This window comes from Anopheles merus, chromosome 2R, assembly GCF_017562075.2.
Source record: "Anopheles merus strain MAF chromosome 2R, AmerM5.1, whole genome shotgun sequence".
NCBI lineage: Eukaryota > Metazoa > Arthropoda > Insecta > Diptera > Culicidae > Anopheles > Anopheles merus.
In genome coordinates this window covers 25,325,876-25,347,223 of record NC_054082.1, presented here as the reverse complement: position 1 = coordinate 25,347,223, position 21,348 = coordinate 25,325,876, and the positions used below count along the sequence as shown (strand labels likewise).

At 54.1% G+C, this 21,348-nt stretch overlaps 1 protein-coding gene across 7 annotated transcripts; it reads left to right on the top strand.

Moving 5' to 3' along the window:
* The first annotated feature begins 66 nt into the window (after window positions 1–66).
* LOC121589935 (dynein heavy chain, cytoplasmic) lies at window positions 67–19,415 on the top strand. 7 transcript variants are annotated; one of them, XM_041909208.1, is made up of 10 exons: window positions 67–496; window positions 712–2,339; window positions 2,417–2,926; window positions 3,333–3,371; window positions 4,001–8,242; window positions 8,787–8,813; window positions 9,302–12,325; window positions 12,400–12,640; window positions 14,177–14,375; window positions 15,427–19,415. In XM_041909208.1, exons 1-10 carry the CDS (start codon window positions 229–231, stop codon window positions 19,322–19,324), a joined length of 14,076 nt encoding a protein of 4,691 aa, XP_041765142.1. In that variant the 5' UTR covers window positions 67–228; the 3' UTR covers window positions 19,325–19,415. The 7 variants fall into 7 exon arrangements, with proteins under 7 accessions (XP_041765142.1, XP_041765141.1, XP_041765146.1 ...); XM_041909207.1 differs by lacking the exon at window positions 14,177–14,375 and adding an exon at window positions 12,845–13,046; XM_041909212.1 differs by lacking the exon at window positions 3,333–3,371.
* Window positions 19,416–21,348: the final 1,933 nt, after the last annotated feature.

Here is a 21,348-nt window from a genome sequence, read left to right as displayed (position 1 = left end):
GCAAAAATAATCTGGCCACTCTGCCTGCGGACGAGCTGTCAAGCAAGCCGCAACCCAAGGCCGCCATCTTTCTTTTCACTTTGGTCCTAGTTTTGCGACGTGCAGACGTGTCTGCGCGTTCCAATAAGTATCAATTTTGTGTGAAGAGAAAAGTACTCAAAGTTTAATTTTTGTGTTTGTGTGACGTTCAAAAGAAGAGTTCATCCGGCTACGCAAACAGTCGCCACGATGGGTGACTCGCTCGAGGCAATGATGCCCAGCATGGGCAGCGAGCAGCCACCATCGGTGGAGCCGGAGGTGGTAGCCATTATCGATTTCGACAACTTTTCCAACTATCTCCGCAAGGCGATTACGGTGCTGCTGCCGGAGGACGATATGAAATCGTTCGGTCCGCTGAACGCTGCCCTCGAGGACAGTGTTAATCAGGACTGCATTCGAAAGTTCATCTCGGATCCGCAAACGCAGGCACTGTACATCCAGCGGAACTGCTTCAAAGGTAGGGGGAGCGTAGGGGGGATGCTGACGTATCACGTCATCAGTAGGCGTTTGCCTCTTCGCGCAGGTTGGGCGTGTTCGTGGGAGAGAGCGAGTCAGCCGATAAAGATGAAAGTTTATGGGCAATCATGACTCATCGGCATAGGCGTTGCATGGCGTTACATTTGGGGCTGTGTGTTGAATTGATTTGCCTTTTTTTCTTTCCACCCCCAACAGATGATGAGAATGAACCACCGACCGAGGGTGAGGAAGAGAAGGACTCCATTACGTACTACTTCGGCAACGATGTGCACTTCACCAACCAGCGTATGGCTTCGCTGGTGTGCATCAAGCGTGGCGCGATGATTGAGGCGGACAAGTCGATCCACTCGCAGGTGCGGCTGATCAACTTTTCCGAGGGCTCGCCGTACGAGACGCTGCATGCGTTCATCAGCAAAACGCTTGCGCCGTTCTTCAAGAGCTACGTGAAGGAATCGGGCCGGGCGGACCGCGATGGAGACAAGATGGCACCGTCGGTCGAGAAGAAGCTGGCCGAGCTGGAGATGGGACTGCTGCATCTGCAGCAGAACATCGACATCCCGGAGGTGACGCTCAACATCAACAGCACGGTGGCGCAGGTCGTGAAGAAGTGTGCGGACGAGCAGCGCAAGGCGAAGATTACCGACTTTGGGGACAAGGTGCAGGATTCGACCTTTCTGAACACGCTCCAGAACGGTGTGAACCGGTGGATTAAGGAGATCCAGAAGGTGACGAAGCTGGACCGCGATCCATCCTCCGGCACGGCGCTGCAAGAGATTTCCTTCTGGCTGAATTTGGAGCGTGCGCTGCACCGTATCCAGGAGAAGCGCGAATCGCCGGAAGTGGCGCTGACGCTGAACATCCTCAAGCACGGCAAGCGCTTCCACGCAACCGTCTCGTTCGATACGGACACGGGCCTGAAGCAAACGCTCGCGATGGTCGCGGACTACAACCCGCTGATGAAGGACTTCCCGATCAACGATCTGCTGTCGGCGACTGAGCTCGACAAGATCCGGCAGGCGGTCCATTCGATCTTCAACCATCTGCGCAAGATCCGCAACACCAAGTACCCGATCCAGCGCTGCCTGCGCCTGATCGAGGCGATTTCGCGCGATCTCAGCCAGCAGCTGCTGAAGGTGCTCGGCACGCGCCGCCTGATGCACATCCCGTTCGACGAGTTCGAGCGGGTGATGAACCAGTGCTTCGAGGTGTTCAGCTGCTGGGACGACGAGTACGACAAGCTGCTCGGTACGCTGCGCGAAATCGTGAAGCGCAAGCGCGACGAGCACATCAAGATGGTGTGGCGCATCTCGCCCGCGCATAAGATCCTGCAGCAGCGCATGGAGCATATGCGCAAGTTCCGCCGGCAGCATGAGCAGCTGCGCACGGTGATTGTGCGTGTGCTGCGCCCGACCCGTCAACCGTCGTCCGCTCTGTCCGCGGCCGGCGACACCGGTGTCGGTGGCGAGGGCAAGCAGCCGTACAGTCTCGATACGGCCGACGCGAACGCGATCGAGGAGGTGAATCTGGCGTACGAGAACGTGAAGGAGATCGAGTGCCTGGACATCTCGAAGGAAGGCTCGGAAGCGTGGGATGCGGCGATCAAGCGCTACGAGGAGCGCATCGACCGCGTGGAGGCACGCATTACGGCCCATCTGCGCGATCAGCTCGGTACGGCGAAGAACGCGAACGAGATGTTCCGCATCTTCTCGCGCTTCAATGCACTGTTCGTGCGGCCGCACATCCGTGGGGCGATTCGCGAGTACCAGACGCAGCTGATACAGCGCGTGAAGGACGACATCGAGGCGTTGCACGAGAAGTTTAAGGTAGGGTGGGAAAGGGTCAGCCCTAACTGGAAGTTTCGCCTAACGCTGGTGTTTTTGTTTTCTCTCTCTCGTTCCAGGTGCAATACCCGCAAAGCAAGAGCTGTCGCCTGTCGGTGGTGCGCGATTTGCCGCCCGTTGCCGGTTCAATCATTTGGGCGCGGCAGATCGACAACCAGCTCACGATGTATCTGAAGCGCGTCGAGGATGTGCTCGGTCGTGGCTGGGAATCGCACATCGATGGCCAGAAGCTGAAGGCGGACGGGGATAGCTTCCGGGCGAAGCTGTCCACGGCCGAGGTGTTCCAGGACTGGGCTCGGAAGGTGCAGGAACGCAACACCGGCATCACCGGACGGATCTTTTCGATCGAAGCAACGCGCTCGAGAACGGGCCGTGGCAATACGTTGCGTCTGCGGGTGAACTTCCTGCCGGAAATCATCACCCTGTACAAGGAGGTGCGCAATCTGAAGAGCTTGGGCTTCCGGGTGCCGCTGGCCATCGTGAACAAGGCGCACCAGGCCAATCAGCTGTACCCGTTCGCGATTTCGCTGATCGAAAGCATCCGTACGTACGAGCGCACGCTGGAGAAGGTAAGTGTGCACTGTACGCAGCGTGTCCGACAACCAAACTTTATCATTTGTTCTTTACAAGTCTTTTCAAACTTTCGCCTATCCATCTCCCTTTGGACTGAACACACACATTTTGCAAATTGAAATGAAAAGAAAACCCCATACCACCCATATGATCGCCACTTTCGAAACAATATGGCGCTCTGCTCATTCCATTCGACACTCGTGTTTGGCTAATAACAAGAAATTCTCTTCAATATGTGACGAAATTGTGCTTTTATCTCACTACTTCACCGTAATCGTAAAATTAAACAAACAAAACACAGGCACACACACACACGATCCAACCCCCATACAATCTCATTAGAGTTTTACCATTGTCAATCACAGTAAGAATCTCGTATCCTTAATTTGTTCTTCCATGCAGCTAAACAATAGGACATTAGCACAAAATTCAGTATTTAAGGTAGCGAACCGCTAAAACCAGTTTTCCTAGCCTATTTGCCTATCTTGTTCTTTTGTTGAGAGGCTTACATTTTGCTCTTGTTTTGTGTTGATTTCCCTTTTTTTCGTAATACCGTATTTGTTGTTCTGTGTTGCTGGTACCGCGCAGGTTGCAGCACTTTTCTTGTTCCTTTGCTCGAATGCTCGACTTTATATCAATCGTACTTGAATGGTTGTCGTTGCTTTAGTTATTGCTTCCTTTTGCCATTACGGAATGATATGCTTATCTACTTTGCTTATATCGTATTTAGCCTTTTCTTCCTTTTGTTATGAATTTTCTATCGTTTTGGAGCTTTTGTTACACAAAATTTAAAATTAATTTTTCATCTACATGAAACAATTGGCGCAAAGTGGCAAAATTGTACAACATTGATGCTTTACAAAAGTAATTTCTGGATGTTTTATTTCTCTTTCTAATCATGTTGCTTCATATAGTAATGCTATTATCTACTGTTGCACGAAACTGCTACAAATCGAATTGTGCTCAACATTAAAATAATTCTATTGTTCGAATAAACCCCACTTTCCTGCTGTGCGTGTTCATTTGCTAACATTTATCTCTCTCGTGTTTCCCCCACACCACCGACGTAGATCGAAGACCGGGCCAGCATCATTCCGCTGGTGGCTGGACTGCGCAAGGAGGTGCTGTCGCTCATCTCCGAAGGCATTGCGCTCGTGTGGGAGAGCTACAAGCTGGATCCGTACGTGCAGCGCCTGTCCGAGAACGTGGTATCGTTCCAGGAGAAGGTGGAAGATCTGCTCGTGGTGGAGGAGCAGCTGGATGTGGACGTACGCTCGCTCGAAACGTGCCCGTACAGTGCGGCCACGTTTGCGGACATACTGTCCAAGATTCAGCATGCCGTCGACGATCTGTCGCTGAAGCAGTACTCCAATCTGCACGTGTGGGTCGCCCGGCTGGACGAGGAGGTGGAGAAGAAGCTGGCCGCACGGCTGCAAGCCGGCATCCAGGCGTGGACCGATGCGCTTACGGGCAACAAGAAGGAGGTCGACCTTTCCATGGACACGGACGCTCCGACGCAGCCCACGATTCGCCCGGGCGGGGATCCGCAGATTCAGCGCGCGATTCACGAGATCCGCATCACCAACCAGCAGATGTATCTGTACCCCTCGATCGAGGAGGCTCGCTTCCAGATTATGCAGCAGCTGTTCGCCTGGGAAGCGATCGTGACGTCGCAGACGCGCCTGCAAAGCTCGCGCTACCAGGTCGGGCTGGACAAGCCGGTCTCGCAGACGTACCGCAATCTGCTGACGAAGCTGCCGAACAAGCCGGACCCGCTGGAGGGTGCGTACGCTGCGATCGAGAACCAGATCGGCGACGTGCGCAGCTACGTCGACGAGTGGTTGCGCTACCAGAGCCTGTGGGATCTGCAGGCGGACATGCTGTACGGCCGGCTCGGCGAGGACATCAACCTGTGGATCAAGTGTTTGAACGATATTAAGAAATCGCGCACCACGTTCGACACGTCCGATACTAGACGCGCGTACGGTCCGATCGTGATCGACTACGCGAAGGTGCAGGCGAAGGTAACGCTCAAGTACGACTCCTGGCACAAGGAGGCGCTGAGCAAGTTCGGCCAGCTGCTCGGCAACGAGATGAGCACGTTCCACTCGAAGGTGTCGAAGAGCCGCAGCGATCTGGAGCAGCAGAGCATCGAGGCCGCCAGCACGTCGGACGCGGTGTGCTTCATCACGTACGTGCAGTCGCTCAAGAAGGAGATGCTCGTGTGGGACAAGCAGGTCGAGGTGTACCGCGAGGCGCAACGCATCCTCGAGCGGCAGCGCTTCCAGTTCCCCAACAACTGGCTGCACGTGGACAACATCGAGGGCGAATGGTCCGCGTTCAACGAGATCATGAAGCGGAAGGATTCCGCCATCCAGACGCAGGTCGCCAGCCTGCAGGCCAAGATCGTGGCCGAGGATAAGGCGGTCGAGACGCGCACGGTCGACTTCCTGAACGACTGGGAGAAGAACAAACCGACCGGTGGGCGCACCCGGCCGGACGATGCCCTGCAGCAGCTGCACATCTTCGAGACCAAGTTCTCGCGCCTGAAGGAGGAGCGCGACAACGTGGCGAAGGCGAAGGAAGCGCTCGAGCTGCAGGAATCGGCCATCCCGAACAACAGCACCGAGCGCATGTCGGTGGTGCTGGAGGAGCTGCAGGATCTGCGCGGCGTCTGGAGCGAGCTGTCGAAGGTGTGGGCCCAAATCGACGAGACGCGCGAAAAGCCGTGGCTGTCGGTGCAGCCGCGCAAGCTGCGCCAGTCGCTGGAAGCGATGATGAACCAGCTGAAGGAGCTGCCGGCCCGGCTGCGCATGTACGAAAGCTACGAGTACGTGAAGAAGCTGCTCCAGAGCTACATCAAGGTGAACATGATGATCGTGGAGCTGAAGTCGGACGCGCTGAAGGAGCGCCACTGGAAGCAGCTGACCAAGCAGCTGCGCGTCAGCTGGGTGCTGTCCGACCTGACGCTCGGCCAGGTGTGGGACGTGAACCTGCTGAAGAACGAGTCGATCGTGAAGGACATCATACTGGTGGCGCAGGGCGAGATGGCGCTGGAGGAGTTCCTGAAGCAGGTGCGCGAGAGCTGGCAAAACTACGAGCTGGACCTGATCAACTACCAGAACAAGTGCCGCATCATCCGCGGCTGGGACGATCTGTTCAACAAGGTAAAGGAGCACATAAACTCGGTCGCCGCGATGAAGCTGTCGCCGTACTACAAGGTGTTCGAGGAGGAGGCCCTCACCTGGGAGGAGAAGCTTAACCGCATCAACTCGCTGTTCGACGTGTGGATCGATGTGCAGCGCCGCTGGGTCTATCTGGAGGGTATCTTCTCGGGCAGTGCCGACATCAAGACGCTGCTGCCGGTGGAAACGTCCCGCTTCCAGAGTATCAGCTCGGAGTTTTTGGGCCTGATGAAGAAGGTGGCCAAATCGCCGAAGGTGATGGACGTGCTGAACATTCCGGCGGTGCAGCGGTCGCTCGAGCGGCTGGCCGACCTGTTGGGCAAGATCCAGAAAGCGCTGGGAGAGTACCTCGAGCGGGAGCGTACCTCCTTCCCGCGGTTCTACTTCGTCGGTGACGAGGATCTGCTGGAGATTATCGGCAACAGCAAGAATGTGGCCCGGCTGCAGAAGCACTTCAAGAAGATGTTTGCCGGCGTGGCCTCGATCCTGCTGAACGAGGACAACACGGTGATTCTGGGTATAGCATCGCGCGAGGGCGAAGAAGTGCGGTTCATCAAACCCGTCTCGACGATCGAACATCCGAAGATCAACGAATGGCTGTCGCTGGTGGAGAAGGAGATGCGCTTCACGCTCGCTTCCTACCTGGCCCAGGCGGTGCAGGACATCAAGCAGTTTAAGGACGTGATCGATACGCAAAAGTACATGGAATGGTGCGACAAGTACCAGGCGCAGATCGTTGTCCTGGCCGCACAGATCCTCTGGTCGGAGGACGTCGAAAACGCGCTGCAGCAAACGTCCGAAGGCAACGGTGGCAATGGGGGCAACGGCAAGGACAAAACCCCACTGCACCGCGTGCTCACCACGGTCGAGACGACGCTGAACGTGCTGGCCGACTCGGTGCTGCAGGAGCAGCCACCGCTGCGGCGCAAAAAGCTCGAACATCTCATCAACGAGTTCGTGCACAAGCGCACGGTCACCCGGCGCCTGATCGCCCACGGTGTGAACAATCCGAAATCGTTCCACTGGCTGTGCGAGATGCGCTTCTACTTCGATCCGCGCCAGACGGAGGTGCTGCAGCAGCTGACGATCCACATGGCGAACGCGCGCTTCTACTACGGCTTCGAGTATCTGGGCGTGCAGGATCGGCTGGTGCAGACGCCGCTCACCGATCGCTGCTACCTGACGATGACGCAGGCCCTGGAGGCGCGGCTCGGCGGATCACCGTTCGGGCCGGCCGGTACCGGCAAGACGGAATCGGTGAAGGCGCTCGGTAATCAGCTGGGCCGCTTCGTACTCGTCTTCAACTGCGACGAAACGTTCGACTTCCAGGCGATGGGCCGCATCTTCGTCGGCCTGTGCCAGGTCGGCGCCTGGGGCTGCTTCGACGAGTTCAACCGGCTCGAGGAGCGCATGCTCTCGGCCGTGTCGCAGCAGATCCAGACGATCCAGGAGGCGCTGAAATCGCAACAGGACGCCAACCGGGACGCGCAAAGCATCACGGTCGAGCTGGTCGGCAAGCAGGTGCGCGTGTCGACCGATATGGCCATCTTCATCACGATGAATCCGGGCTACGCCGGGCGCTCCAACCTGCCGGACAATCTGAAGAAGCTGTTCCGCTCGCTCGCCATGACCACGCCCGATCGCCAGCTGATCGCGGAGGTGATGCTGTTCAGCCAGGGCTTCCGCACGGCCGAGAAGCTGGCGTGCAAGATCGTGCCGTTCTTCAAGCTGTGCGACGAGCAGCTGTCCAACCAGTCGCACTACGACTTTGGGCTGCGTGCGCTCAAGTCGGTGCTGGTGTCGGCCGGCAACGTCAAGCGCGACCGCATAATGAAGATCAAGGACACGAAGAAGCAGCAGGGCGAGGAAAACATCGACGAGGCGTCGATCGCGGAAAATCTGCCCGAGCAGGAGATTCTGATCCAGTCGGTGTGCGAAACGATGGTACCGAAGCTGGTGGCGGAGGACATACCGCTGCTGTTTTCGCTGCTGAGCGACGTGTTCCCGAACGTGGGCTACACGCGGGCGGAGATGAAGGGGCTGAAGGACGAAATTCGCAAGGTGTGCTCGGAGGAGTATCTCGTGTGCGGCGAAGGGGATGAGCAGGGCGGCGCCTGGATGGAGAAGGTAAGATAAGGGACGATAGAATAGCGATCACGTTACACACTGGCATTTGCTGTAAAAAAATTGCTACAAACAGTTCTTATGACAAACCAGAATCAATAACTAAATTCTTCGATAGCAAACCTGGGGGAACTAAACTTGTAGATAGATCGATAACACTTATTCTGCATTATGATTCTACTAACCAATTATTCAATATGACCAGTATTGCAGCAGTACTGTGCCTAAAAGGCTGTTAGGATACCTTTTGATTGCAGGGAATATTCGACTATTAGACTATTAGACTGAAAAAAAACGAATGTAACATTAACTCTGTACAGGGACTCATTCGAACATCCATCATGTTTATCCATATACTTTAGTTATCCAAACTAATATTTGCGGGCCTTTCCCTCAAAAGAAAACCCCCGTACGGCGAATAACTAACCTGTTCTTGCCCTTTTCTTTCTCACCTAATCCAACGCTTTATTTACAAAATATGCAAACAAAAATCTAAACTATATCCACCGTACCGAAATCCGCCTGCAAAAAAAATGTAAAACACAAGGGATTCGGCGAAACGTGGGTTGACAAAGTGAGTGCAATTAATCGTTAAGAAGCCCATAAGTATACACCCGCTTGAGGTTCTGAGTTGTTTGCAGTTTATGCTCCCACTGTCCTCTTGATTTGCTTCCTGTTTCCGTGTACGCATTTAAGTTTTATTTTTGTATTAAGATTTTCCTTTTGATTTTAAAATCTCCTCATCATTTTTACACAGTGGATATTGGTACTGTCAAAATTCGTAAAGATAATCCATTTTGATCTAACGCCATTTTTTAGGGACATTTAGCTCTCACCGGGTTAATGGCTGGCTCGCTGGGCCACCCGCCACCGTGTAAAAATGAAGAACAGTAACCGAGTGTCTCTATTTTGTGTGTCCGTGTGTGAGTGCGTTTGAATGTGTGTGTGTGTGGCTTGAATTTTGCATTTTCTCCTTGTAAATGTGCTTGGCGCGACATACGGGACAAGCACTCGCTCGATCACCGCTAATCGTTTCTATCCTCGTTAACCACCGTTTTGCAGGTTCTGCAACTGTATCAAATTTCGAACCTCAACCACGGTCTGATGATGGTCGGCCCGTCCGGGTCGGGCAAGTCGTCCGCCTGGAAGGTGCTGCTAAAGGCGCTGGAGCGCTTCGAAGGTACGGAGGGTGTGGCGCACGTCATCGACCCGAAAGCCATCTCGAAGGAGGCCCTGTACGGTGTGCTGGATCCGAACACGCGCGAATGGACGGACGGTCTGTTTACGCACATTCTGCGCAAGATCATCGACAATGTGCGCGGCGAAATTAACAAACGCCAGTGGATCATCTTTGACGGCGACGTCGATCCGGAGTGGGTGGAGAACCTTAACTCCGTGCTGGACGACAACAAGCTGCTGACGCTACCGAACGGCGAGCGGCTGTCGCTGCCACCGAACGTGCGCATCATGTTCGAGGTGCAGGATCTGAAGTACGCCACGCTGGCCACCGTGTCCCGCTGCGGTATGGTGTGGTTCTCGGAGGACGTCCTGTCCACGGAGATGATCTTCGAAAACTACATGTCGCGCCTGCGCCACATTCCGCTGGAGGACGGCGAGGAGGAAAGCTTCAGCGGGCAGCCGAAGGGCAGCACCGAGAAGGAGGACGAGGTGACGCCCGCGCTGCAAACGCAGCGCGAAATTGCGGCCCTGCTGCAGCCGTACTTCAGCTCGGACGGGCTCGTGGTGCGCTGTCTCGAGTATGCGATGGGCCAGGAGCACATCATGGACTTTACGCGGCTGCGTGCGCTTAGCTCGCTGTTCTCGATGCTGAATCAGGGCGCACGGAACGTGCTTACGTTCAACCAGCAGCATCCGGACTTCCCGGTGCCGCCGGAGCAGCTGGAACAGTACATCCCGAAGCTGCTGATCTACTCGATGCTGTGGTCGTTCGCGGGCGATTCCAAGCTGAAGGTGCGCTCGGATCTGGGCGACTTCCTGCGCAGCATCACCACGGTAACGCTGCCGGCGCAGGGCGCCAATCCGATCATCGACTATGAGGTGAACATCCAGGGCGACTGGGTGCCGTGGTCGAACAAGGTGCCCGTCATCGAAATCGAAACGCACAAGGTGGCGGCACCGGACGTGGTCGTGCCGACGCTCGATACGGTGCGGCACGAATCGCTGCTGTACACGTGGCTGGCCGAGCACAAGCCGCTCGTGCTGTGCGGTCCGCCCGGTTCGGGCAAGACGATGACCCTGTTCTCGGCCCTCCGCGCCCTGCCCGACATGGAGGTGGTTGGGTTGAACTTCTCGTCCGCCACCACGCCGGAGCTGCTGCTGAAAACGTTCGACCATTACTGCGAGTACCGCAAGACACCGAACGGGGTGGTGCTCGCCCCGGTTCAGCTCGGCAAGTGGTTGGTGCTGTTCTGCGACGAAATCAATCTGCCCGACATGGACTCGTACGGTACGCAGCGGGTCATTTCGTTCCTGCGCCAGCTGGTCGAGCATAAGGGCTTCTACCGTGCCGCGGACCAATCGTGGGTGTCGCTGGAGCGCATTCAGTTCGTGGGAGCCTGTAACCCGCCGACCGATCCGGGTCGTAAGCCGCTGAGCCATCGCTTCCTGCGCCACGTGCCGATTATCTACGTGGACTACCCGGGGGAGACGTCACTCAAGCAGATTTACGGCACGTTCAGCCGTGCGATGTTGCGCTTGATGCCGAATCTGCGCGGCTACGCCGAACCGCTCACGAACGCGATGGTCGAGTTCTATCTCGCGTCGCAGGATCGGTTCACGCAGGACATGCAGCCGCACTACGTGTACTCGCCGCGCGAGATGACCCGCTGGGTGCGCGGCATCTGTGAGGCGATTCGCCCGCTGGACAACCTGCCGGTCGAGGGACTGGTGCGGCTGTGGGCGCACGAAGCCCTGCGCCTGTTCCAGGACCGGCTGGTGGAAGAGTCGGAGCGCCGCTGGACGAACGAGAACATCGACCTGGTGGCGACGAAACACTTCCCGAGCGTCGATCGCGACAAGGCGCTCGCCCGCCCGATCCTGTACAGCAACTGGCTGTCGAAGGACTACATGCCGGTCAACAGGGACGAGCTGCGCGATTACGTGAAGGCGCGGCTGAAGGTGTTCTACGAGGAGGAGCTGGACGTTCCGCTCGTCCTCTTCGACGAGGTGCTGGAGCACGTGCTGCGCATCGATCGAATCTTCCGCCAGCCGCAGGGCCATCTGCTGCTGATCGGTGTGTCCGGTGCGGGCAAGACGACGCTGTCCCGCTTCGTCGCCTGGATGAATGGGCTGTCCATCTTCCAGATCAAGGTGCACAACAAGTACACGAGCGAGGACTTCGACGAGGATCTGCGGTGCGTGCTGCGCCGGTCTGGCTGCAAGGATGAAAAGATTGCCTTCATTCTGGACGAATCGAACGTGCTGGATTCCGGGTTCCTGGAGCGCATGAACACGCTGCTGGCGAACGGTGAGGTGCCCGGGCTGTTCGAGGGCGACGAGTACACAACGCTCATGACGCAGTGCAAGGAGGGTGCGCAGCGCGAGGGCCTCATGCTGGACTCGAGCGACGAGCTGTACAAGTGGTTCACGCAGCAGGTCATGCGCAATCTGCACGTCGTGTTCACGATGAACCCGTCAACCGACGGGCTGAAGGATCGGGCCGCCACCTCGCCCGCCCTGTTCAATCGCTGCGTGCTGAACTGGTTCGGCGATTGGTCCGATTCGGCCCTGTTCCAGGTGGGCAAGGAGTTCACCATCCGGGTGGATCTGGAGAAGCCGACCTGGTCGGCGCCGGACTTTTTCCCGGCCGTGTGTCCGCTGGTCTCGAACACGCCCTCCCACCGGGACGCGGTCATTAATAGCTGCGTGTACGTGCATCAAACGCTGCACAAGGCGAACGCACGGCTAGCCAAGCGTGGCAGCCGTACGATGGCCATCACACCCCGTCACTATCTGGACTTTATCCATCACTTTGTGAAGCTGTACTCGGAGAAGCGCAGCGATCTGGAGGAGCAGCAGCTGCATCTGAACGTCGGCTTGAACAAGATCGCCGAAACGGTCGAGCAGGTAAGAAAGGGAGAGATAGACGACACGAAAAGGACACATCAAAGCTAATCGATTGCCACTTTAATGGATTTTAGGTTGAGGAAATGCAAAAATCACTCGCAGTGAAATCGCAGGAACTGCAGGCCAAGAATGAGGCGGCCAACGCCAAGCTGAAGCAAATGTTCAAGGATCAGCAGGAGGCGGAAATAAAGAAGGTGCAGTCGCAGGAGATTCAGCAGCAGCTGGCCGAGCAGACGGTAAAGATCGAGGAAAAGCGCAAGGATGTAATGGCCGACCTGGCCCAGGTGGAACCGGCCGTTATCGACGCGCAAGCCGGTAAGTACTGTGCTACGGGTGCGGGAGTAGGGGGGATGTTTCCATGTTTTACAGTTTTCAGGTCGCGTGTCGAATGTTAAGACGGCACATGTGTGTACCCACCACCAACACACTTTAATTGTAATAATCTCAAACTGTTTAATTTTCGTGTTTTGTTGTTGTGTCGATCGAATTTTGCCACAAAACCCGACCAACACCTCTCAGCCGTGGGCAACATTAAGAAGAAGCAGCTGGCGGAGGTGCGCACGATGGCGAATCCGCCCCTTCCGGTCAAGATGGCGCTTGAGTCAGTGTGTCTGCTGCTCGGGGAGGACGATCGGGGCGGCGATTGGAAAGCGATACGCGCGATCATGGTGAAGGATAGCTTCATCGCGTCGATCGTCAAGCTGGACACATCGCACATTACGTAATTATCACGATTTGGGGTTTGACGCCCCTTCCCCCCCATAGCTACACGACACGCTCGGGCGCCCCGTTTTCTTCATCCTGCTTCTTTTGGGAGGAGGAAAAGGGGCCACGTCGTTCGTTCGATCGGACAAGCGCAAGCGCATTATAGCCTCCATCCGCAATACTCTCTATTGATAATAGCAAACACTCATCCGTAACCGTTCCGGCGGCTTTTCGTGACTAAATTGCAAAGTGGTGCACACGGAAAAACTTGACAAACGAAAAAAAAGGAAGACGCTAAATCTAAATAACCCAATCGAAATTTGAGTTATTATTGTTTTAGGCAGCAAATCAGCATGATGAAGTGTTTTGTCAAGGGTTCCAGTGCACCGCCAAACTATGTATCCGTGTTTGTGACTCATTTTTAACAGCTTGTTATTCACCAGCTTTATTTTCACACGTGGTCAACTGTCTGCAGCGCTGTAATCGTGCTGCAAACATGGCTTTGGCTGTTACTTTACTTACCGTTTGCACTATATGCTACTATAATCGAACATAATGTACGCTGGCTTCAACGATTTCTTATGCGATTTCAAAACAGGGTGTGTGGGTACAACAACAGAACGACGGCTGTGTGTGTGTGTATGTTCCGTAATATAATAATCGTCGTAATGGGTGTGATGATTTGCTCCTGGCTCAAAGCAGAGCTACATACTTACCCGTTATGTTATGGAAATGGAAAAAAAACAACAACATATATGTTTAACATATGTTTAATGATCTGAACCAGTTTTTCTAATAATTAAATGTCTTCTTTTATCTTTTTACTTTTCTCTCTCCCTCTTTTTCTCTTTCTTCTTCTTCTTCTAATCTTAAACGATTAACGAACTCTTGCGTGCCTTCGAATGATAATTTCCAATATCCAATTACTTTCCTACACCAACTCTTGATGCGCAAACTGTGTAATACAATAATCTCTCTGTTCTGTTAACACCATCTCACAACATGAACGTTTCGTAATCCAAAAACACTAATCTCTTTCCAAACGGAACCGTTAATGATGATCGCCCGATACAAAACAACTGTCCCACAAAAAAACAACAACAAAAAAACCCACCCACCCACCCACCCACTTACCCCACCGTGCAGCGGTAAAGTCGATCAAGAAGCAGCATCTCGTCGAGGTACGTTCGATGGCGAACCCACCGGCCGTGGTAAAGTTGGCGCTCGAATCGATCTGTCTGCTGCTAGGCGAGAACGCATCGGACTGGAAATCCATTCGTGCCGTTATAATGCGGGAAAACTTTATCAACTTGATTGTGTCCAATTTCAGTACCGAAGACATAACGTAAGCATGATCTCTGAATCACTCTCCCTCTCTGTTTTCTTCTTCACATTCCCTTTCTGTTATATTTGCTCCCGTGTTTTTTTTTTCTTTCTTATCCTTCCTTTTGGTTTTTTTTTTCACATTTGTGGTTTGATTGTTTCTGAAAAATCATCCTTTCTTCTTTTGTATTTATTTTGTTTGTTTCCTTTGTTCGATTCGAGTGTTTTTTAATCATGTTTTCCCCTTAAAATTGTGTGAGCTTATTCACATTGGAGTTAGTGTGAAAGTGTCTACTGAGCACTGAACGCCACCCACCTTTGGAAGTAGCAATAGTAGTAGTAACCTTTCTCACTACTAGGGTGAACTCCTCTGTCCCCCTATCAGTATATAGAAGTGCACAGTCTTATTTCTAGTAGATGTAGAAGACGTAGAAAATGGATTTAGTGTGGACCCTTCTTCATCCTTATGCGACACATCTGCGTGCGTGTGTTCCTTTCCACATGGCGTGTGTGACTGTAAAAAGCGATTACTTTCAAGTTCGATTACCTTTTTTGCTTTATTTTTTATTTTGTTTAATAATTTACATTACAAAAAACCCGTTACAATCCGCGGCACATTTCGACTACTACCGATGTCCGTTCGATTTATTAAGAGATACTGTGTGTGTGTGTGTGTTTTTTTTTTTATTCTGTTCCATTCCAACAGCAACTACTTTAAGTGAGTTGATCTTTTCAAGAGATGCTTACTTACCGCCTTTAAATAGCCTGCATGACACGTACTAAGAAAGTTGCTTTTTACACACATATATATGAATATTACGCAATAACATTAAAATTAAGAATTAAAATGGTCGCATTCATTTGTGCCTCTATTTATTGGTTTCCTTTCTGGACTGCGATCATAACATGCGCACGTAACACAATGCTTCTAAAGTTTGCCTCACCTTGCATGCCAAACAATTGCTTGTATCACGCTTTCCGTTGCGCTTTCCGACCCCTTTCCGAAACAGTACGCTAATATGAAACTTTTTTCTTTTCCCTTCTCCGGGCCCCGGCGCTCCATACAACAACAGCGATGAGGTGCGTGAAAAGATGAAATCGAAGTACCTGAGCAATCCGGACTACAACTTCGAGAAGGTGAACCGTGCCTCGATGGCGTGCGGTCCCATGGTGAAGTGGGCGATCGCGCAGGTCGAGTACGCGGACATGCTCAAGCGCGTGGAGCCGCTGCGCGAAGAGCTGAGCTCGCTGGAGCGCCAGGCGGACACGAACATCAAGCACGGCAGGGAGGTGAAGGAGCTGATCGCGCAGCTCGAGCAGAGCATCGCCGCGTACAAGGAGGAGTACGCGCAGCTGATCTCGCAGGCGCAGGCGATCAAGACCGATCTCGAGAACGTGCAGGCGAAGGTGGACCGTTCGATCGCGCTGCTCAAGAGCTTGGTGATCGAGCGGGAGCGCTGGGAGGCGACGAGCGAAACGTTCCGCTCGCAGATGTCCACCATCGTGGGCGACGTGCTGCTGTCGGCCGCCTTTATTGCGTACGGCGGTTACTTCGACCAGCACTACCGCAGCAACCTGTTCTCGACCTGGTGCCAGCATCTGCAGGCGGCCAACATACAGTTCCGGGCGGACATTGCTCGCACCGAGTATCTGTCCAACCCGGACGAGCGGCTGCGCTGGCAGGCGAACGCACTGCCGACGGACGATCTGTGCACAGAGAATGCGATCATGCTGAAGCGCTTCAACCGCTACCCGCTGATCATCGACCCGTCTGGGCAGGCGACGGAGTTCATCATGAACGAGTTCAAGGACAAGAAGATCACCAAGACCAGCTTCCTGGACGATTCCTTCCGGAAGAATCTCGAGTCGGCGCTGCGCTTTGGCAATCCGCTGCTCGTGCAGGACGTGGAGAACTACGACCCGATCCTGAACCCGGTGCTGAATCGCGAGCTGCGCCGTACCGGTGGCCGCGTGCTGATTACGCTCGGCGACCAGGACATCGATCTGTCGCCGTCGTTCGTGATCTTCCTGTCGACGCGCGACCCGACCGTCGAGTTCCCGCCCGACATCTGTTCGCGTGTGACGTTCGTGAACTTTACCGTCACGCGCAGCTCGCTCCAGTCGCAGTGCCTCAACCAGGTGCTGAAGGCCGAGCGGCCCGACATCGACGAGAAGCGGTCGGATCTGCTGAAGCTGCAGGGCGAGTTCCATCTGCGGCTGCGGCAGCTGGAAAAGAGCCTGCTGCAGGCGCTGAACGACGCGAAGGGTAAGATTCTGGACGACGATTCCGTCATCACCACGCTGGAAACGCTCAAGAAGGAGGCGGCCGACATCGGGCAGAAGGTGGAGGAGACGGATAAGGTGATCGGCGAGATCGAGACGGTGTCGCAGCAGTACCTGTCCCTGTCGCAGGCCTGCTCGAACATCTACTTCACGATGGACAGCCTGAACCAGGTGCATTTCCTCTACCAGTACTCGCTGAAGATGTTCCTCGACATCTTCAGCACGGTGCTGCACAACAACCCGAAGCTCGAGGGCAAATCGGACCACACGGCCCGGCTGCTCATCATCACGTCGGACCTGTACCGCGTGTGCTACGATCGGGTGGCGCGCGGCATGCTGCACGCGGACCGGCTCACGTTCGCCATCCTGCTGTGCCGCATCCATCTGAAGGGCACGGCGGAACCGAACCTCGACCAGGAGTTCAACTTCTTCCTGCGCAACAAGGAAGGCTTGGTGGCGTCGGCCAGCCACGTCGATGGCGTCAGTGCCGAGCAGCTCGAGTCCGTCACCCGGCTGGCGACGCGTTTGCCCATCTTCCGCAAGCTGCTCGACAAGATCAAATCCATGCCGGAGCTGACCGCCTGGCTGCAGCAGGGCTCGCCCGAACAGAACGTTCCCGTGCTGTGGGATGAATCGAAGGCGCTGTCGGCGATTTCGGCCGCCATGCATCAGCTGCTGCTGATTCAGGCGTTCCGGCCGGATCGTGTCATTGCCGCGGCGCACCTGTTCGTGTCGACCGTGCTGGGAGAAGACTTTATGCCGCAGGCAGAGAAGGAGCTCGACTTTGCGGCCTGCGTCGAGAAGGAGCTGACCAGCAACACGCCGGCCCTGCTCTGCTCGGTCACCGGGTACGATGCGTCGTCGCGCGTCGACGATCTCGCGGCGGAGCTGAACAAGCAGATCTCGAGCATTGCGATCGGTTCGGCGGAAGGCTTCAACCAGGCGGAGCGGGCCATCAACATGGCGTGTAAGTCGGGCCGCTGGGTGCTGCTGAAGAACGTGCACCTGGCCCCCCAGTGGCTGGTGCAGCTGGAGAAGAAGCTTCACTCGCTGCAGCCCCACTCCGGCTTCCGGCTGTACCTCACGATGGAGATCAACCCGAAGGTGCCGGTGAATCTGCTGCGTGCCGGTCGCATCTTCGTGTACGAACCACCGCCAGGCATTCGGGCCAATCTGCTGCGCACGTTCTCGACCGTGCCGGCCGCCCGGATGATGAAGCAGCCGAGCGAGCGCGCCCGGCTGTACTTCCTGCTGTCCTGGTTCCATGCGATCGTGCAGGAGCGGCTCCGGTACGTGCCGCTCGGATGGGCCAAGAAGTACGAGTTCAACGAGTCGGATCTGCGCGTCGCCTGCGACACGCTCGACACGTGGATCGACGCGACCGCCATGGGCCGAACGAACCTGCCGCCCGAGAAGGTCCCGTGGGATGCGCTGGTGACGTTGCTTTCGCAGAGCATTTACGGTGGCAAGATCGACAACGATTTCGACCAGCGGCTGTTGGCTTCGTTCCTGTCGAAGCTTTTTACGGCGCACAGCTTCGAGGCAGAGTTTGCACTAGTCGCGAACGTGGATGGTGTGGCCGGTGGGCCGAACGGACAGCGCCACATTACCATGCCGGACGGTACGCGGCGCGATCACTTCCTCAAGTGGATCGAAGCGCTGGCTGACCGGCAGACGCCATCCTGGCTCGGACTGCCGAACAACGCGGAGAAGGTGCTGCTAACCACGCGCGGCACGGATCTGATCAGCAAGCTGCTCAAGATGCAGCAGCTCGAGGACGACGACGAGCTGGCGTACAGCAACGACGAGAGCCTGGATACGATGCAGACGCGCCAGGAGGATGGCCGCCCGTCGTGGATGAAGACGCTGCACAACAGCGCACTGACCTGGCTGGAGCTGCTGCCCAAGAGTCTGGCCACGCTGAAGCGCACGGTCGAAAACATCAAGGACCCGCTGTACCGGTACTTCGAGCGGGAGGTCTCGAGTGGCGCCAAGCTGCTGCAGACGGTCGTTAGCGACCTGCAGGACGTGGTGTTTATCTGTCAGGGCGAGAAGAAACAAACCAACTACCACCGGACAATGCTGAGCGAGCTGGTGCGCGGCATACTGCCGGCCGGATGGCGCCGCTACACCGTCCCGGCGGGCTGCACCGTCATCCAGTGGATCACGGACTTTAGCCAGCGCGTCCAGCAGCTGCAGAAGGTGTCGACGCTGGTATCGCAGGCCGGTGCCAAGGAGCTGCAGAGCTTCCCCGTCTGGCTGGGCGGCCTGTTCAATCCGGAAGCGTACATTACCGCTACGCGACAGTGCGTCGCGCAGGCGAACAGCTGGTCGTTGGAAGAGCTAACGCTAACCGTAACGATCACGGAAAGTGGCTCCGACAGCTACGACAACCTGAAGGACAGCAGCTTCGGTGTGTCGGGTCTGAAGCTGCAGGGCGCTCAGTGCAAGAACAACCAGCTGCTCCTGACGTCCGCCATCATGACGGAGCTGCCGCTGACGCTGCTCAAGTGGACGCGCATCGATTCGGAGTCGGCCCGTGCCACGAAGCTCACGTTGCCGGTCTACCTGAACTCGACGCGCGTGGAGCTGCTGTTCACGGTCGACATGACGGTAGCACCGGGCCAGGATCCGCACAGCTTCTACGAACGCGGTGTCGCCGTGCTGGCTTCAACTGCTTTGAACTAAACGAAATGGGGGGCAGCAAGCAAACACACGTGCTGGCGCTTTTCACACACATGTCTATCACAGCGATATCAACACACAACAACTAAACGGTGCATAAAAAAGGTTATTGGGAATCATGCTATTTATCTTCATTTAACACATTTACGCATGTTGACATGCAAGTATTTAGAGAGCGAGAAAAGAAAGTGGAATTACATACAATTATCCAACGGCTAGTAGAATTATTAACTCCCTCGTTCTAAGAACGGGTGTGGGGGCTTTGCTTACTCAATTAACTCATATATTCAAATATACTTCTCATGCAAACAAAAAATACGACGCGAGTTTTCATTCATGTCTATTAAAAGTAAAAGAAAGCAAAAACATTCAAAATACCTTAAGAATTTAGAAAACGGAATGCGTAAAATAAGAACATTTCAGAAACTACCTTTTAACGGTTCCCGGGAACCTAACTGTCAAATTTAAATTTTATCGGTAGTTTTCGGTAGGTTAAAACTTAAAACTTAACTCGAGTTAAAAAAAAATGAAAGCGAAAGAAGTGTTAAGCGGGATGGAGGGGGAGGGGGTACTAATGCGCAAGATGAAATTTCCATTTCAAGAGAATATGCATCCTTTACCTACGATATGGACTAGATTTGGTTTAGCGGTTACACAAATGAAGGTCTTTCTGAAGAGTTGATCTGAAAATTGTACTAGGAATCCTAAGCCAAAGAAGGACTAAGATGCACATTTTCTTCTCAATGGTGGCAAGTTCTTTTTCTCGACGCGACCTTAGAGCCGCTGCAGTGCTCCATCGGATGTGCTGTCATTTGATTTTCGCTGGATTATTTAACACTGATTTGATTGTTTGGCTGAGTTTTAAGTTCAATAATTAAAAAATTGAGATTTTTTCCTTCAAACCCTAGATATACATCGGTATTTCTGGTCACTTTGCCCACAGGGCAAGGCGAGCTTTTTGGCGGCCACCGTCGCAAAACCGTCGCAAAACGTCAAAACCGACGTCGCATGTACTGCAAAGCGACGTCGCCAGCGAGCGAAACTCGCAACGATTTCGAGGCGCTGGCGACGGTCGTTTTTGACGTTTTGTGACGGTTATTGACCTTTCGAGCGAGCTTTTGCCCTGCGGGCCAGTGTGGCCAGATTATATTGGCAGATTTCGGCAGGAGCACTGTTGAGAACGCATCCATTTAAATTTAATCAGTTAGTTTAACGATCAATTTCTTTTTACCCTACTAGCATAGAGAATGAAAAAGTGTGCGACTTTTATAAATAATGTGTGAGGTTTTAAGTAAGATTGTGTGAAGCTATGAATTGAAATGTGCGTTTAATTTGCAATAAAAGTGATAAAATATTTATAAAACAAGTTTGATGTGTTAGGCCGCAAATACACGACGCGCGTTTCCGCGCCCGCGGAAACGCGTATAACAATCCAGCCATAGAAATGAAATGTCATTCGAACGCGCTACCGCGGAAACGCAGAGATACCCAGCTGGATATCTCTGCGGAACTGTTATACGCGTTTAAACGCGCCCGCGGAAACGCGCGTCGTGTATTTGCGGCCTTAAAGTTTTTCTTTTGATTCGGGTGCACCAAGTCCGTGTAAAGGGAAGCGCACAGCGCGCTAAGAAAGAACCCAAGTGCCACAAATCCACTAAACGACCACTAAACGGCTTCTAAACGACTCAAGTTCTCTACCTAAATGGAATATAAAAGGACTTCGTTTAGCAGACGGCAAACGACTCATACATTCTAAAAATAGTGAAAAAGCTGGTGGCGCTCTCTGTTGGTGGGATACCCCAACCAGTTGAGCTTCATCGCTTGGAGGAGAGCTTTCTCATTTGCTCTGTACTGTTGTATGGTTTCACATTGTAGTTATGCATCGCTAGAACTAGAACGGCGATACAATTGTTTAAATACTAAACTCCAATGGAAACCACCAGCACTGAAACAAGTGAGATTTGAGTAATGGTCGTTGGTGTTGATACCCACGTATCTGACCACACGACCATTCATATAGATTTTTG

What these genes read in the sequence shown, in the direction of transcription:
- LOC121589935 (XM_041909207.1), top strand. Translation starts at nt 229, where the DNA reads ATGGGTGACTCGCTCGAGGCAATGATGCCCAGCATGGGCAGCGAGCAG. An exon ending in CCAGCGGAACTGCTTCAAAG is followed by an intron (nt 497 to 711) that starts GTAGGGGGAGCG and finishes CACCCCCAACAG; the next exon opens with ATGATGAGAATGAACCACCG. An exon ending in GCGAAACGTGGGTTGACAAA is followed by an intron (nt 8,814 to 9,301) that starts GTGAGTGCAATT and finishes ACCGTTTTGCAG; the next exon opens with GTTCTGCAACTGTATCAAAT.